Source organism: Leptosomus discolor, chromosome 2 (genome assembly GCF_034619465.1).
Source record: "Leptosomus discolor isolate bLepDis1 chromosome 2, bLepDis1.hap2, whole genome shotgun sequence".
Taxonomy (NCBI): Eukaryota; Metazoa; Chordata; class Aves; order Leptosomiformes; family Leptosomidae; genus Leptosomus; species Leptosomus discolor.
Genome location: NC_141392.1, coordinates 99,331,323 through 99,346,857, shown reverse-complemented (window position 1 = coordinate 99,346,857; position 15,535 = coordinate 99,331,323). Strand labels below are relative to the sequence as shown.

The following is a 15,535-nucleotide window of genomic DNA, read 5'->3' as shown; positions in this document are numbered from 1 at the left end:
TAGGCATTGTAATCTCATAAAGAATTAGGAGATGGGTGCTCCAAACAATTGATTGAATTGAAATGTCTCTGACCATATGTTTTGAAATGCATCTTCTGTATGAATTTTTTCGATATAATGTGTGTGAAACATCAATAGACTAAAAAAAAAAACAAACAACAAACCACAAACAAAAAATCCCAAAAAGCTTAGCTACAGAAAGAAATATTGCAATGCCTTGAAGTAGGTAGTAAAATCTTTCATAGATCATGTTGTTACAGGAGATGGCTTTAAGATGCATTTTGCTGGTAATTTGATGCAGTGTCTTAAGGCAGGTGACAACCTGCGGTGGTTTTTTTACTCTTTTCCTCATTCAAAGTCTTGGTCCATGTAAATGTGTGGAGAAATAGTGTACATGAATTGTATATTTAGCTAAGTTATATTAAGGCAAGCTTAGACTACTCTAAAAAAATGCTTACATTGTCATAATTTTGCATGAGTGGTCTGGGGTAGCCCAAAAACTAGTTCACCAGCCACGCAGTTCACACTCATGTGAGTAGTATACAAGGAATTTGACTGATCAAAACTTTTCTCTTTTCCTTGTGGTAGATGGAGCCATCACCAGGGCAAAGCATTTCTTGCCTCATGTGGTTTAGAAAACCTGAAATCGGAGGGGAAGAGGTTTTTTGTACTTGATGTGAATTGGTCTGTAATGACTGCTGCACAGCATATTAGAATTTTCCAGCTCAATTTTAGATGTCTCTGATTTGTACCTTTAAGGTAGAAATTGTGCTACAGGTGGAGAATTTAGGATGAATTGAAACTTTTTGTTGTTGGCAGATGGAGAAGCATTTATTCGTGCTCCTAAATGACAACTGTGCTTGGGAAAAGATAACCTCAAGTTGAGGTTATTTTGTCAGCTTAAAAAAAAGGTTGCTTGGCAAAAGATATGCCAACTAAGCAGTGTCAACAGTAATGATTTGAGTGACTGCCTAGGAAATGGATAAAAAAGTGAACCAATTATTTCAGATGATACACAAGTTTGTGTGATAAATTTATGAATTTGAAGCTGTTATCCATACAGCCTCAACAATTTTAGACAGGAAATTACTCAATGGCTGTTTAGAAAAAGGTGTTAAACCTTTACTTGTTTGAATTTTGCAGAGTTGGAACTAATCTGGTGGTCAGCCAAGAAGCTAGACAAAATTACTGCAGTAATTTTGCTTACTTGTTAGGCTTTAAATAAATAAATCTTCCAGTATCATAAGGAATAGATGCATAAATATTTACATAAGTATATAAAAGTAGTTAAACTGAAACATGAAAGTTTTGTGGAAGTGTGAACCTGAGCATGCAGGGCTTGGAAGACCTGTCAACAAATTGTTTTCCATCCTAATACACATGCTGAGTATCAGAATTGATAACAATATTTATGGGGTACCCAGATCTATTTCCAGATACTTATCTGCAAATATGACAACTGATACAAGGAAAGTAATTTTCAGTGATGACATGTTACTTATTCTGCAGTGGCTGGAATGCTTTGGGAATGTTGTTTGTTTTTATTCTCTTTTGAAAGTGTATTCAGTTGTATCAAATGGTTGTGCAAAGCATTTGACACTGCCCCAAGCCACATGCTTGTCTCTGAATTGGAGAGACGTGGATTTGACAAATTGACGCCTCAGTGCATAAGGAATTGGCTGGATGGTCGCACTCAGACAGTTGTGGTCAATGGCTCGATGTCTGAGTGGAGACCAGTGACTAGTCGTGTTCCTCAGGGGTTGGTATTGGGACTGGTGCTGTTTAACATCTTTGTTGGCAATGTGGATGGTGGGATTGAGTGCACTCTCAGCAGGTGTGCTGATGACACCAAGCTGTGTGGTGTGGTGGACACACTGGAGAGAAGGGAGGCCATCCAGAGGGACCTTGACAGGCTGGAGAGGTGGGCCCGTGCCAACCTCATGAAGTTCAACACGGCTGAGTGCAAGGTCCTGCACCTGCATCGGGGCAATCCCAAGCACCCAGGCTGGGTGGAGAATAGATTGAGAGCAGCCCTGCGGAGAAGAACTTGGGGGCAGTTGCAAATTTATCAAGAAGCTTGACGTGATCCAACAATGTGTCCTGGCAGCCCAGAAAGCATCCTGGGCTGCATCAAAAAAGCGTCACCAGCAGATCAAGGAAGGTGATTCTCCCCCTCTACTTGATTCTTGTGAGACCCTAGCTGCAGTTTTACGTTCAGCTCTGGGGCCCCCAGCACAAGAAAGACCTGGACTTGTTGGAGCACTCCAGAATCGGGCCACAAAGATCTTCTGGAGCACATCTCCTATGAGGACAGGCTGAGAGAGTTGGGGTTGTTCAGCCTGGAGAAGAGAAGGCTCTGGGGAGACATCATTGTAGCCTTCCAGTACTTAAAGGGGGGCCTACAAGAAAGTGGGAGAGGGACTCTTTGTCAGGGAATGTAGTGATAGGGCAAGGGATAATGGCTTTAAACTGAAAGAGGGGAGATTTAGATTAGATATAAGGAAGTAGTTCTTCACCACAGGGTGGTGAGGCACTGGAACAGGTTGCCCAAAGAAGCTGTGGCTGCCCCTTCCCTGGAAGTGTTCAGGGCCAGGCTGGATGGGGCTTTGAGCAACCTGGTCTGGTGGGAGGTGTCCCTGCCCATGGCAGGGGGATTGGAGCTAGATGATCTTTAAGGTCCCTTCCAACCCAAACCATTCTGTGATTCTATGAAATTTATAATTACGAGGCACACATGACCTTTCCTTCCTTGCTTTGTTCAATGAAAGCTTTCTTCGAAGGAGAGCGTATAGCTGCCAAATGGTCCATTTGATGTACATCTTCATTCCATATCCAAAGATCTTGTGTGCATTTATGTGATCAGAATTAATTGAAAATAACATTTCCTTAAATTACTGTCTGGAACATAGTGATCTGATATTAGTCTATAGCAGTTGCAAATTTATGCTTATATATCTTTCTTTTTTATACCTTTTTATTTATAGCTTACTTATACCTTAATTTATAACTTGCATGTCTTCTAGTGAAGGCTGTCTAATACAGTATGTGTGCCTTAACTAACAGCTATAAGGCAAATTAATCTGCATTTATGTGAATATACAGCTTAAAGTGCAAGTTCCTTGCTACAGTACACTCATTTATATCCGGTGAACTGTCCCCCAGCCTCCTTGATTCTGGCTTTGGACTACTGATATAGTCCCACTGATCAGTGTTAAGAGTTTAGTTTCTTACAGGAAGAAGTCTAAGAAAGCCTCAGTGTCACCTGTTCCGGGATACCCAGGATCATCGTTAGTACATTCACTAACGTTACACTGGGTACGTTGGTTCATTACAACAAATACTGATGCACAGAAACTCGAAACTACCCACTTGTCATCAGCAGTGCACTTCAGACCAGGCATCACATGCATCCTGCAGCCATGCCCAGAGGAAAGAGAACTCCTCATGTGTCTTCAAGGATCAAGTTAAAGATCAGATAGTTGACTTGCAGTCTTTTAAAAAAAAAAAAAAAAAAATTCACACTGTTGCTAATACCGATTCACAGTGTTGCACATTCCAATATCAAAGTGACAATTTTGATAGAGATGTTGTTAAAAGTTTGTCTTTACCTCAGCTTCTTGGCTTCAGTGTGAACCAGTTCATTGCTTAAGTGAGACATGTTTCTTGATCCCTTTCCCCTTCAGCAAAGCAATGGCCCATCCACCCAGCACGTACATTACAAATGCCTTGCAGATTTTGGAAAGCTCAGAGCGCCAAATAGAGGCAAAATAACTGAGATAGTGGAGATGTGAGCCACACAGTTAAAAAGTTGCAGAGAACCCCTGCTTTCAAGTATTACTAGCAGTAGGTGATCTATAGTACATGTAAATACTCAGTAGTATAATGTTGTTGCTTTAACATTGCTGTTTTGTGGTAACTTTGGTGATAATATATTAGCACAGACTATGGTGGGATGTATATGCACACCCAGTTTTTCTATGATAATATTTTTTTGCCTCTGTATTCTTTTCTTTCATCTCAATGGAAACTGTCACACAGAGTACAAGGGAAATGTACACACACCTGCAGCATCAGTATTGTTGAACAAGTCCATATCAGGCTTCAAAAAAAACCTTCGAAAGTTCTTATAGGGCCGTCATAAAAAAGTGATTTTTCAAATCACTTAATTCGAGTTTTGAATTTTTACATTTTTTTTGCCATAATGACCTTGTAGTAGATTGCAGTTAGAATATACTGTAATTGAAGTTTTACAGGTTTTTAAACTGTTTTTCTGAAATAGTTTAAAACCAAGCAATTTATAAATAGTTAGAATGACCCTGCAAACACCTACATGCATGGTGTATGCTGCACATAATTTATTTTGTTCAAGGAACTGTGAAAATCCTACCACTTCAGTTTGGGGCATTAGAATAAATAGAAAGGGACAGTTCCCTACCTCTGCCTTCTTGTTTCTGCGTATTTCAAACATGTCTAGTTATACCTTGGTGCTTTTGCTGGCAAAAGAGTTTTATCCCAAGTGGGTTTTTTCTTTGTGCACATCCTAAAGTAACGCTATTGGGAAAGAGTGAGTCTGGTAATTGCATTCATCCCCCAATGTACAGAGAGGGTTGTTCTGCAGGATCTGTCTTCTGAAATGAAATGCTGCAATTCGTGGTTTCTTCCCACGGAGGAAGACCACACAGCCTATCAGATATTGGCCCTGCTAAAATCCCATTTCCTTGATCGATGATAAGAAACGCTAAATCACAAGGGTGAGAGAGCTCTGTGTGAAGTGTGTGACTGTGCATGTGTTCTGAGTTGCACCACGTAGCTGCGTTACTCTCTGCCATCTGCCATTGTGAAAACTCTTGAGATCCAAACAGGATTACAAGAAAGCAATGAGAAAATATCCAACCTGTCGCAAGGCCATGTTGTGTTATTATGTAGCTGTTGTTTCTATTTACTGCAAGAGCTGCTTCTGAGCATAAAATAATGAGTTAGGTAGTAAAAGTAATTTCTGTGGGCATTAAGGCAAGTGATGTGAAAAGTACCACTCAAGATTTTAGTATACAGAACTATTAAAGGGGTGTTAATTTTCTGGCAAACTAAGCAATACATCCTGAAGCATTCAAGATTTGCTTTTCCATTACAAAAAACAAATTTAAGCTAATTTAACTCCTTGCTCAAATGTTCTTTGTTAAGCACATGAAATATGCCTGCATTCACCTTTTACAAAGAAGGAGGAAATGTTCCAGAGCTTCTGGGTGGAAAAATAGGTGGCTATAGGATCATAGACTCCATCTTCAGTTTAACAAGTTCACTCAGATGTTGGGAATTAAAACACACACGTGTTTGTATTTGATGTTTGCTGTTTTTCAGGAGTAAATATACCATTTGCAGCTCCTGCAGGAGCAGCAGCAGGACTCGGCCAGCAGCTGCTGCTTGCCCTGCGAAGGCGAGGATACCTTTTCCCCCAGCCCTTTCCGAGTACATGCATGCACTTACAGCAGATCCTCATACAGTCTTACTCTTCTTTCTCATGAAGAGTTGGTAAACCCAGCTCTATTGCTAGTAAAACCTGTTCATTTACTATTCAACCAACCAGTCCTTTTCTCTCCTGAGGGTTGACTAGATAGGAATATTCCTGTGTGTTGGATCCTGCCTGTGACTCTGCTGGAAAACACAATGCTTCTTTCTTTTCTCCCTCCCTGCACCTTTTTTTAATCTTTTAAAGTAGAGTAAAGTCACTTTGTCAAATGCACGGTAAGGATTAATTAGTCAATGTTTGTTGAGAGCTTTGGATGCCTTAAGCTTTATTTGGAATGAGTGCTGAATATTACTCTTCTTGATGCATTGAGTTGATTATGACCAGCATCTTGGTAGAGAAGTTTCTTTATTACCCTTTGAATCAGGTGCAATTTAGGATTCTCAAAGATTGTATATATTTTTATACACATTTATTATGTATTTGCCTATTATGTTATAGATTTTCAATTTGTATTTTTCAAAAAACGTTAAAGTGTTTTCTATGAAGAAAAATAGACTTATTTTACTGTTTCATGTAAAAATGTTTTAGCAGGTCAAGTTATTTCATAGGTATATGAATATTCTGAATTACTGTTTGGAAGTCCGCAGGCCAAGCAGGGAACTACTTTTATTTGTAGAAATGGGAGTAACCTTGAAGTAGTAGTGTTACCACATGTATGCTTGAATGATTTTTCTCAGTATATGACATTGTCTTATGTTAGTAAAATGCCAGAGTAAAAAATAATTTTAAAGTGTTTTTTGAGAAGAAAACATAAATTCTCAAGGGAATTGTTTATATTCAGACACAGAACTTTTACATAAGGTTAATGCCAAAATTTTGAATGAAACAAGAGCGCTGTTGTTTTTTTAATGTATTATCATAGCTTTTTTGAGGAGAAGAGGGTCTGGGGATGTGTAATTCTAGACACGATGCTTCATTATTTTATCGTGATTGGGTTTTTTTGGGGACTAGAAGTATGTTATTAAGAAATGTTCCTTGTTGTCTTACAGTAGCTAATGCAACTTAACAGAATCCCTATGTTAAATTATCTGATTCGACCACAGATTTTGTGTCACCTATTGCCACATGTAAAGTAATGTGAACTCATGTCATTGATGTTCTCCACAGGACTTATCTAAAATGATGTATTGATAGCACTGTACTCAGCTGCTGAGCTAAATGTTGGTTTACATCTATATTAGTTCAGAAAATTTCATTTTATAGGAGGAGTTGGTAGTCTAGCAGTAGACAAAAGAGATTTGCTAGAATCTTTTTCTTTTGTACAAGTGAAGTATACTCCATTTTAGAATCTACTGTATTGAACTTCAGTGCTGAAACAGAGTGAAGCATTGTGCTTTGGGAGAACAAGAATGTGAACATGAGTGCAGAAATCTATATTTCAATTTTTTGCCCTGATAAAGCAATCAATTTTGTTGACATTTATGATTTTAGATTACTATGTTTTCTCCATTTTACTAACATCATGGGGTTCAAAATTTTGATCTTTAAATCATCTTATCTTTAAAGCGATTACTGCATCAGCTGAAAAGACCTTAAATCAATGCAGTTACACACTTCTCTTTTGATGTGTCTGTAAAACACGTATATGTGCATATATATACAAGTCCATGTAATAAAAATCAAAACTAGCAGCAAGGAACTCTATTTTTATTTTTCTCAGTTTGAATACGTTTGGAAGATTTATTTTGTCATCCAATATTTCCATTCACAGAGCAGATAGAATCACTGGCGTAATATGTAAGAATTTATTCTTTTGTTTTCATTTAGTTTGACAAAGGATATGCTTACAGCATTCGCCACAGCTATGGGAAAGAAGGAAAGAGAACTGATTATACCCCATACAGCTGCATGAAGATTATCATGTCCAATCCACCAAGTCAAGGGGATTATCATGGTGAGTTCCATTTAAAAAAAAAAAAAAAAAAAAAAAGAAAGTTTAAAAACAGTGGAAACTTTTGGCTAGAGGAATTCCTTTCTCCTGTAGTCTCTTAAATTATATATTTAATTTCAGTGCCACGGTGGTCTTGCACCGTGTTCTTTAGGTCGCACTTGATAGCCTCTGGCTTTATATACATTGTATCATGCAATGCAAGGAGACTTTAAATGTACAGATGCTTTAAAAAGTGACCGATTTGATGTGTTTTCAGATGTGAATTAAATCATACAGAAATTCTTAAGTTTGCTAGGGTACTTTAAGACCTCCTGCCTCTGTGTGACTAAACATGGAAATCCTGCACTGGCTTCACTGTTATTCTAGTACTAAGTCATTCATGAAGTTGTGTCTCAAAACTAATTTTGGGACAAAAAGCCCCCACTCTTACTTAAGGTGGTGGAACTTTCTGAGGTATTTATAAATAGTATTTTTACAAAAGACTATGCTTCAAAGACCAGTTGACTCTCATTATTTGTCTTTTCCTTTTTCCCCCCTCCACAGCTATTAAATGTACTAGTGCTATCATTGTTAGTGAGGAGCTAACTAAAACTCTTTTTCTGTCAGTGAATGAGAGTTGTGGCCTGTTTATGTTGGGATATTTTATGTAACTCTTGAGCTTGTGGTGCCCTGATAACCATGCAGTGGAGTCGTCATTTTTTTACAAAATAAAATTTAAAAAGTAAGCAATTGTACATGTGGGCAATTAACTTTCTTACTAATAAGCTGTTAGACAATTAGGAACAGCTTAGCTGGTCTCTTGAGTGCCTTACTGCACTAACTCCTGGGTAAACAGCCTTGTTTGTGAGCTTGCTTTTTTTTGCTGTCAGGGTGCCCATTCCGCCACAGTGATCCTGAGCTACTGAAGCAGAAGCTGCAGTCATACAAGATCCCTCCCAGTGGAATAACTCAGGTAAGGTGTATTTTGTTTGGCGCTTTCATTAATAAGGAGCTGCTTTTCAATTTTACTTTCTATTTGTACAGGAATGCTATGTGTAATTTGTCAGTATGTATTGTGAAATATCTCATTTTAGAAAAGGTTTAAGCCAGAATCTTGGCTTTCTGGCTCCAGTGCTTCGACTGATGTGTTGATTAGTTGTCATCACCTTTTATAGTTTAATATTATGAGTTGGTTTATTACTGTAGTGGATACAATGCAGGATTTTGTTTTACTTCATTTTACTGCACTGTGATAAAAAAAAGAAGTTCAAATGACTGGCAATATTTTAGAGAATTTATTTTTATTCTTGCAGTGACTTGTGGAAGACTCGAGTGTGTAGTCAGTAGACAGAAGTAATTGTGCTGTAATAAACTTCTAAAAAGTGTATACTTTTAATCATACATTGCGCTGACTTCCTGTAAACGATGAAAGCATGTGAAATGCCTAGTGAAATTAAGCAGAGATTTTTTAGCAGCTTTTTAAAAGGTAACATTAAATTGAAAACCTATCTTGTATAGCAAGGACACCACAGGAATTGGAACTTTTTGAGATGTGTACTGAAGGACTGTGACTCCCATTGCTTGCTCTAGTGAGAGGTTAAGGCTATAAAAGAATGTCATTACCTTCATTGGAGGAAGACATACAAGTTAGAGTTAAGCTGAGACAAAAAGTTGTGTATATTAACTACCTGCAACCTGCTTTAGGTCCATAGGAAAAACCTGCTTTAAGTTGTCATCTTTAGTTCATGTGGAGTGTCACCATTGCTTGTCAGGCATCAGCAGAGTCTTGAATTAGATAGAAAAGAATGTGCAAGTTCCACTTAAAGCAGGCTACCTTGGAAGGAATAATTAAGATATAAATGAAAAGAGAATAGTTTTAAAATCTTTGTTGTTCACTCATAACCATTCTTGAAAAGTTCTTGAAATACAGACTTTTTCCCTGGAATGTTTGTTTATTTGTTTGTTTGTTTTTCCTTCTCTCCTGGTTTTTATAAATAAGCATCTGACTGTCTTCCGTATATCTGACAGGCACTAGAGATACTCCTTTGGCTTTTTTCCTTTTCACATGCATCAAAAGTTGATGCTGCTCTGAGATTTTTAATCCTGCCAATCACTGAAAAGATTGGTGAGGATTTTTGCTGCCTTGCTGTGTGTGGGTAGGATTTAGTAGAGGTTATTTCTTCAGTGAATTTGCACAGTAGGGCAGTATCTTTATATTTAACACAGTTCCTTACTTGATGTGAATTAGGTTTTAGTTTTTCTGTGTGTGTGTGTTTGGGGTTTTTTTGCCTTGTAAAGTAGGATTGGGATTTGCTAGGAGTCTTAAATTTTCTTATCAAAAGTGACTTAGAAAAACTGTCTCCATCAGCATCATCTTTGCTCAGCGATGGACACTGTCCTGTCCACGTATTTTGTCGTATCAGTTTAAGTGCAGTTGGGGTACAGGGCTCTGCAGTGGCCACTCAGAGTGTTAAGCCAAAACAAATCCAAAAGAAAACACCCTCTGCCCGAAAACTAATGAAAAAGCTCAACAACAACAACAAAAAGTTGGCTGGGGCTGGCTTTTCAGAAGTTGATCTTTTACATCCATCAGTCTTTGAGATACTCAGTAGGAGAAGAGGAAGAGGAATGGTTCACATCTGTCTCCAAGATCTCATATAGATCTTATGGCTACCACTCCTCGTTGCTACATTTGCGTGGTCCGAAAACATTTGCATGACTGATAACAGTTCAGGATTCTTCATTCCAGACCATGGCTTTTTAGAGTCTTCTCTGATGCTGGTGATAGTTGCTGAATATCAGAATTGTTGTTTTTCCTTTAGCTCAGTGAATGGTTATTAGGGGTGGATGGTTTGCCAGTCTTTCGAGTAGTTGCTTTTCCAGTATCTGGGCCTCAAGACTGACGTTCACTCAAACCTGTACCCCTTGAGTTTGTTAGACCTCCTGTTAACTCCAGATCAAATGAGAGCTTCCTTACAACCTGATAGATTCCTGTTTTTAATTAACGATTCAGAGCTTGACCTTTCAGCTACATATTCTAATAAATGGTATGTCTTTCCTAGGGCTCAGGGCCTTTTACACTTTTCCCTTGCTTTGTTCCAAAACTCTTTTCCTGTCTTCAAATGTGACTGCGTTTAGTGTCCTCTCTTGCTCTGTGTGCTTTAGACAAGCGGGTTGTCACAGAATAAAAAAATTCCCTTCTGTGCTGTCAAAACCAGATCTATGTATGTACCTAAATACTTTTTCAGTTCTCTCTGCCTGGTTTATGGTAGAGGTAAATGTCATCTTCTGGACTGAGGGGACACTCAAGTGGCCATGTGTGCAGGATAGCAAACTCAGAAGGAGCAGGCGTTTTACATCGGTTGTCCAGGTCTCTGAGCTGTCTGCAGTGAGTGGAAGTCTCACATCCTCTTAATAAAATACGACGTACAAAGTAGTTGAATCATCAAAAAATATAAGTTATGGTGTCACAGGTGAGACAGTAAATGACAGCCTGTAGTGGATCTGGGTACTGTTGGGGTTTTTTATTTTTTATTTTATTTTATTTTTTTTTAAGAATCAAGGAGATTAGAACTATACCTCTACTTGATTGTCTCAACACAGTCCCTCACTTGCATCCCACCCTGGTGTTGTGCTTACTGAGGTCTCAACTTTCCTTCTCAGCAAGGGAAACACTGCTGGTGTGGGAGGATGGGTCAGAAAGTCTTGTCAGTACCTGAGTTGCAGCTGCTTGCAGTTAACAGTCTCAGGCATTAGAAAATGTGGTCTCAGTGCATTCCCCAGCATTCATCTCCATGCATCCCTGATGTCCAGGATCATCCTCAACTTCCCAGGATCTTCACCCTCATCTTTCTGGGCTCCCAAACCCCCATTTTTCTTCGTCTAATCAGTCTGTATGCAAACCCTGTTGTCAGGTTCCTAACTGGTAGTTCTGTTACATGTCTCTCTATTAATGGGAAGATCAGAACATGTCACTTTTGATTAGTCCAGATGTTATCAAAATTTATGATCAGCCCATACCAGTTGCAGTTACCTAGCAGGTTCATGCTTGATGGTTTGAAAATTCACTTTTGAATGTTTTACAAGCCTCTATATGAAATCTATGCAGAAGTAACTTGAAGCAGCTGTTGTTTGCCTAACTGTTTCCCAGCTTACTTCTTGATGGGTGACACTGAGGGAGTTATGAGACACCCTGCTGTGGTAACATGTGTGAGATCATGTGAACAGTAGACTATTGCTTTCCAGGTTAGTAGTGATGAATGCTTCTCTGTGGCTAAGGAATTGCTCTAAGGAATTCAAATGAAAGGTCAAGACATTCAGTCCCTGTTGAGTGCAGATTATAACAATCTGGAAATCACATTGAAAGGTAACGCACCAGACCTTCTGTGGTGGGTTGGCCCTGGCTTCGACACCAGGTGCTGCCCACCAAAGCCTCTCTATTATTTCCCTCCTCAGCTGGACAGGGGAGAAAAAATATAATGAAAGGCTCGTGGGTTGAGATAAGGACAGGGAGAGATCACTCACCAATTACAGTCATGGGCAAAACTTACTTGACTTGGGGAAATTAGTTGAATTTGTTACCAATCAAATCAGAGCAGGGTAATGAGAAATAAAACCAAATTTTAAAACACCTTGTCCTGACCCCTTCCTTCTTCCCAGGCTCAACTTTATTCCCTGTTTTTTCTACCTCCTCCTCACCAGTGGTGCAGGGGGATGAGGAATGGGGGTTGCAGTCAGTTTGTCACATGTCTCTGCCGCTCCTTCCTCCTCAGGGGGAGGACTCCTCACACCCTTACCCTGCTCCAGTGTGGGGTCCCTCCCATGGGAGACAGTCCTCCATGAACTTCTCCAATGTGAGTCCTTCCTATAGGGCTGCAGTCTTCATGAACGGCTTCAGCTTGGGTCCTTCCCACGAGGTGCAGTCCTTCAGGAACAGACTGCTCCAGTGTGGTTCCCCTGTGGGGTCACAAGTGCTGCCAGCAAACCTGCTCCAATGTGGGCTCCTCTCTCCACAGGGTCACAGCCTTATTTGGACACATCCACCTGTTCTAGCGTGGGGTCCTCCAGGGGCTGCAGGTGGATATCTGCTCCACCGTTAACCTCCATGGGCTGCAGGGGGACAGCCTGCCTCACTGTGGTCTTCACCATAGGCCGCAGGTGAATCTTTGCTCTGGTGCTTCTTTCCCCTCCTTCTTCACTGACTTTGTTGTCTGCAGAGTTGTTCTCTCACATATTCTCACTCCTCTCTCCAGCTGCTGTTGTGCAGCAGATTTTTTCCCCCCTTCTTAAATCTGTTATCACAGAGGCACTACCACTGTTGCTGATAGGCTTGGACTTGGCCAGTGGTGGGTCCATCTTGGAGCCATCTGGCATTGGCTCTGTCAGACATAGGGGAAGCTTCTCGTGACTTCTCACAGAAGCCACCCCTGTAGCCTACCCACTCCCCCACTACCAAACCTTGCCAGGGAAAGCCAATAAACCTTCTGTTCCTGAATCAATTCAGCCTTTCAGCCCTCCCTGTGTACAGCAGGCTTTATATCACTACCAAGTTCTGTATCAGCAAAAGAAAATACTACAAGATCTGTGAATGTAATGCACTGAGTAGGGAAACCAAACATGTATGTACATAGACTTACGTGTTTAATAGATTGCAAGCAGTGTGGAATGGTATCTTAGAAGTCACCTTTTATGAATGGGGCACTCCATAAGTGAACTGTGCATCTCAGAATCTAACAAAAAGTGCTAGTATTTCTGTTCCTGGGATGAACAGGTTGTGGGAAGCTGTCAGCTTTCCTAATTGGGAAAGCTGTTCTGTACTTTTCCTCTGATACTTCTCTTCAGCAAGAATATTCCTGCTGCACAAAAAAATCCAAGACAGTTGCATATCAGGCTACTTCACTTCGAATCCCAGAGTTCGATCACTATGCTGAGACCTTCTAATTCTAGAATCTGATCAAGGTTGCTCTCCAAAACCCAATCCTGATTGAACTATCTCATCTTTGACTTTAAGAAACAGTGTATACCCACTCATTTCTTAAGAGGGTGTCTTTGATTAACAACAGGAAACATTGTGCTGGACATAATTTGTGGCCTGGTGTACTGCTTTTTTACTTGGTGTATGTCAAGGTTACTATCCTCCTAATAGGTAATTTTTATGTATAATTTATGGTAATTTACTGGACTTGGGAAAAATACAACTTTCTGAACTGAATCAGCCAACAGCTGGCTATGTAGAAATCCTCCACCTTCAGACATAAATGTTTGGATTTATTGTTTTTTTGCGAAGGTTTAGGTATGGCAATTCCTCTGTGAGAACCAAATTTCCCAGCAGCATCTCAACTTAGCATTTATTTTTTTGAACTAAGGGCACTTGCTTCCTTTTTTGCCGTATTAGGAGTATGACTTTCTGCTGACAGTAGTTGCAACAGAACAGTAGAATCCTTTCTTTTTTTTTTTTTTTAATTCACCAATTCTATCCATTTTGAGATAATATCAATCCTTAAAATGAACTGTAGGTTTTTGCTTACAGTGGTGTCTAAATTTTAGGAGATTAATCTTTGTTTTATTCAGTAATATATTTTTCATCTAATCTAAATGTTTTCAGGGCTACAGGTAACTTATATGCTATAAGCATAAGGTGTGCTTCTTTTCAAGAATGTGCCAATATCTATATGCAGGAGACCTGTTGGGTGGATGGTTTCCGCCCTAAAATTTTTTTTATGTTTATCTGGCAATGCATGAATCTGTTACGTAGGCGTTGTCATGGAAACAAGATTTTTGAAAGACATCTTCATGCTAGGTCTCAAGGAGCCTATCTGTGCTTAAGGTCATGAGATCTTCAGAGCTCACACCTACAGTTCTGTTCACATGCTCACCAAGTGTTTTGTTCTTGTTGAAACTTTTGTACAGTTTCGTAGTTTTTGTTGAAATAGATACTCCAGGGCACGCTTCTGGGCAAATGGTATTTCTGAGAGGCATACATCACGCTTCTTTCTTCCGATGAGCAGTAATAAATATTTCTCTCCAAAGCCGAGAAGTTCACTTTAAGGGGTTGAAAGGTCAGCAATTTCTGTTCTCTACTGAGATTAAATTCTCATTCTGAAACAAAGGTTGACTGGAAACTCATCAGGCCTTCCAGAAGCATCAGTCAGGATGTTGATGCTGTCCTGGCCAGAGGGGCTGGAGAAGCCATGGCAGCTCAGGCTGTGCACAGATGATTTGCACTGGTGTCTACTTTGTACCTAAAATGAATCAGAGATGTGCGTACAGATATTCGAGTCTGACTTTGACGGAAACTTACTACATGTCTTTATCAGCAGTGCCTGGAGGCTTGCGTTTCTTCTTTGGGGGATTCTTATTTTTCATAGCTGTCTATTGAATCCTTATTATCTCCAGTTCATATGCAGTGATCTGGATCAGAACTGTTACTGTTTGTTTCCTTTCCATTTGTTCACAACATTTAATATTTATCAAGATCAAGGTCGTGCTGACAAAGTAATCTTGAGGACATTTCTTTTTTTTTTTTTCGCTGATGTGAGTCCAGGGGTTGTTTTATGTGTTTCTCTTTAATGATCTTTGTGCTGTCTATCAGCAGAAAAACCATGGCTTATTCCTAAATATATTGTGTTCATCAAGGGAATACAGATTCCTGAGTGATGGTGGTTTATTTTCCATGAATTTAGTTCACAGTGCTTTAGACTATCAAAAGATTTGGATTTGTAGTCCATCAGCAACCACAGAAGTAATTTTTTTTCCTAGTTCTCCCATAACTTTCACAAGTTATCTCAAGAGGTCGTTGAATCATGGAATCCAGGCCACTGTGTTATTTGATTTCATGTTGATTGGCGATTGCTTCAGTGGGTTCAGTTGTTTCAGGAAAAAATTGCAAGCAGCCATCCATTGGTTTGTATGCGTTTCCCTTGCTGTGTTTGGTATTTATGCCATCTGTTTCAATAGGTTCTTTCCAAATTACCTGTGCTTTACCTTGATTTCGGTTCTGGTTCCAGGGCTTTCCCTGTCTGTCCATTCAGAACCTGAGGCCTTTGTCTGTTCCTGCAATTTATTGTTAGGACTTTGATTGGATGCTTCAGTTGTCCTTGAGGCTCTCTGTTTTCCAGTGTAGATGGTAGCTGGTTCTC

General features: G+C 39.6%; 1 protein-coding gene across 1 annotated transcript in view; it reads left to right on the top strand.

Annotated features, from left to right (window-relative positions):
• Positions 1-15,535, top strand: part of PRIM2 (DNA primase subunit 2) — a 118,608-nt gene that overhangs the window by 88,795 nt on the left and 14,278 nt on the right. Inside the window, exons 10-11 of the mRNA XM_086461501.1 lie at positions 7,295-7,421; positions 8,288-8,370. Coding sequence (XP_086317627.1) covers positions 7,295-7,421; positions 8,288-8,370 — 210 coding nt within the window. The remainder of the gene's footprint in view (positions 1-7,294; positions 7,422-8,287; positions 8,371-15,535) is intronic.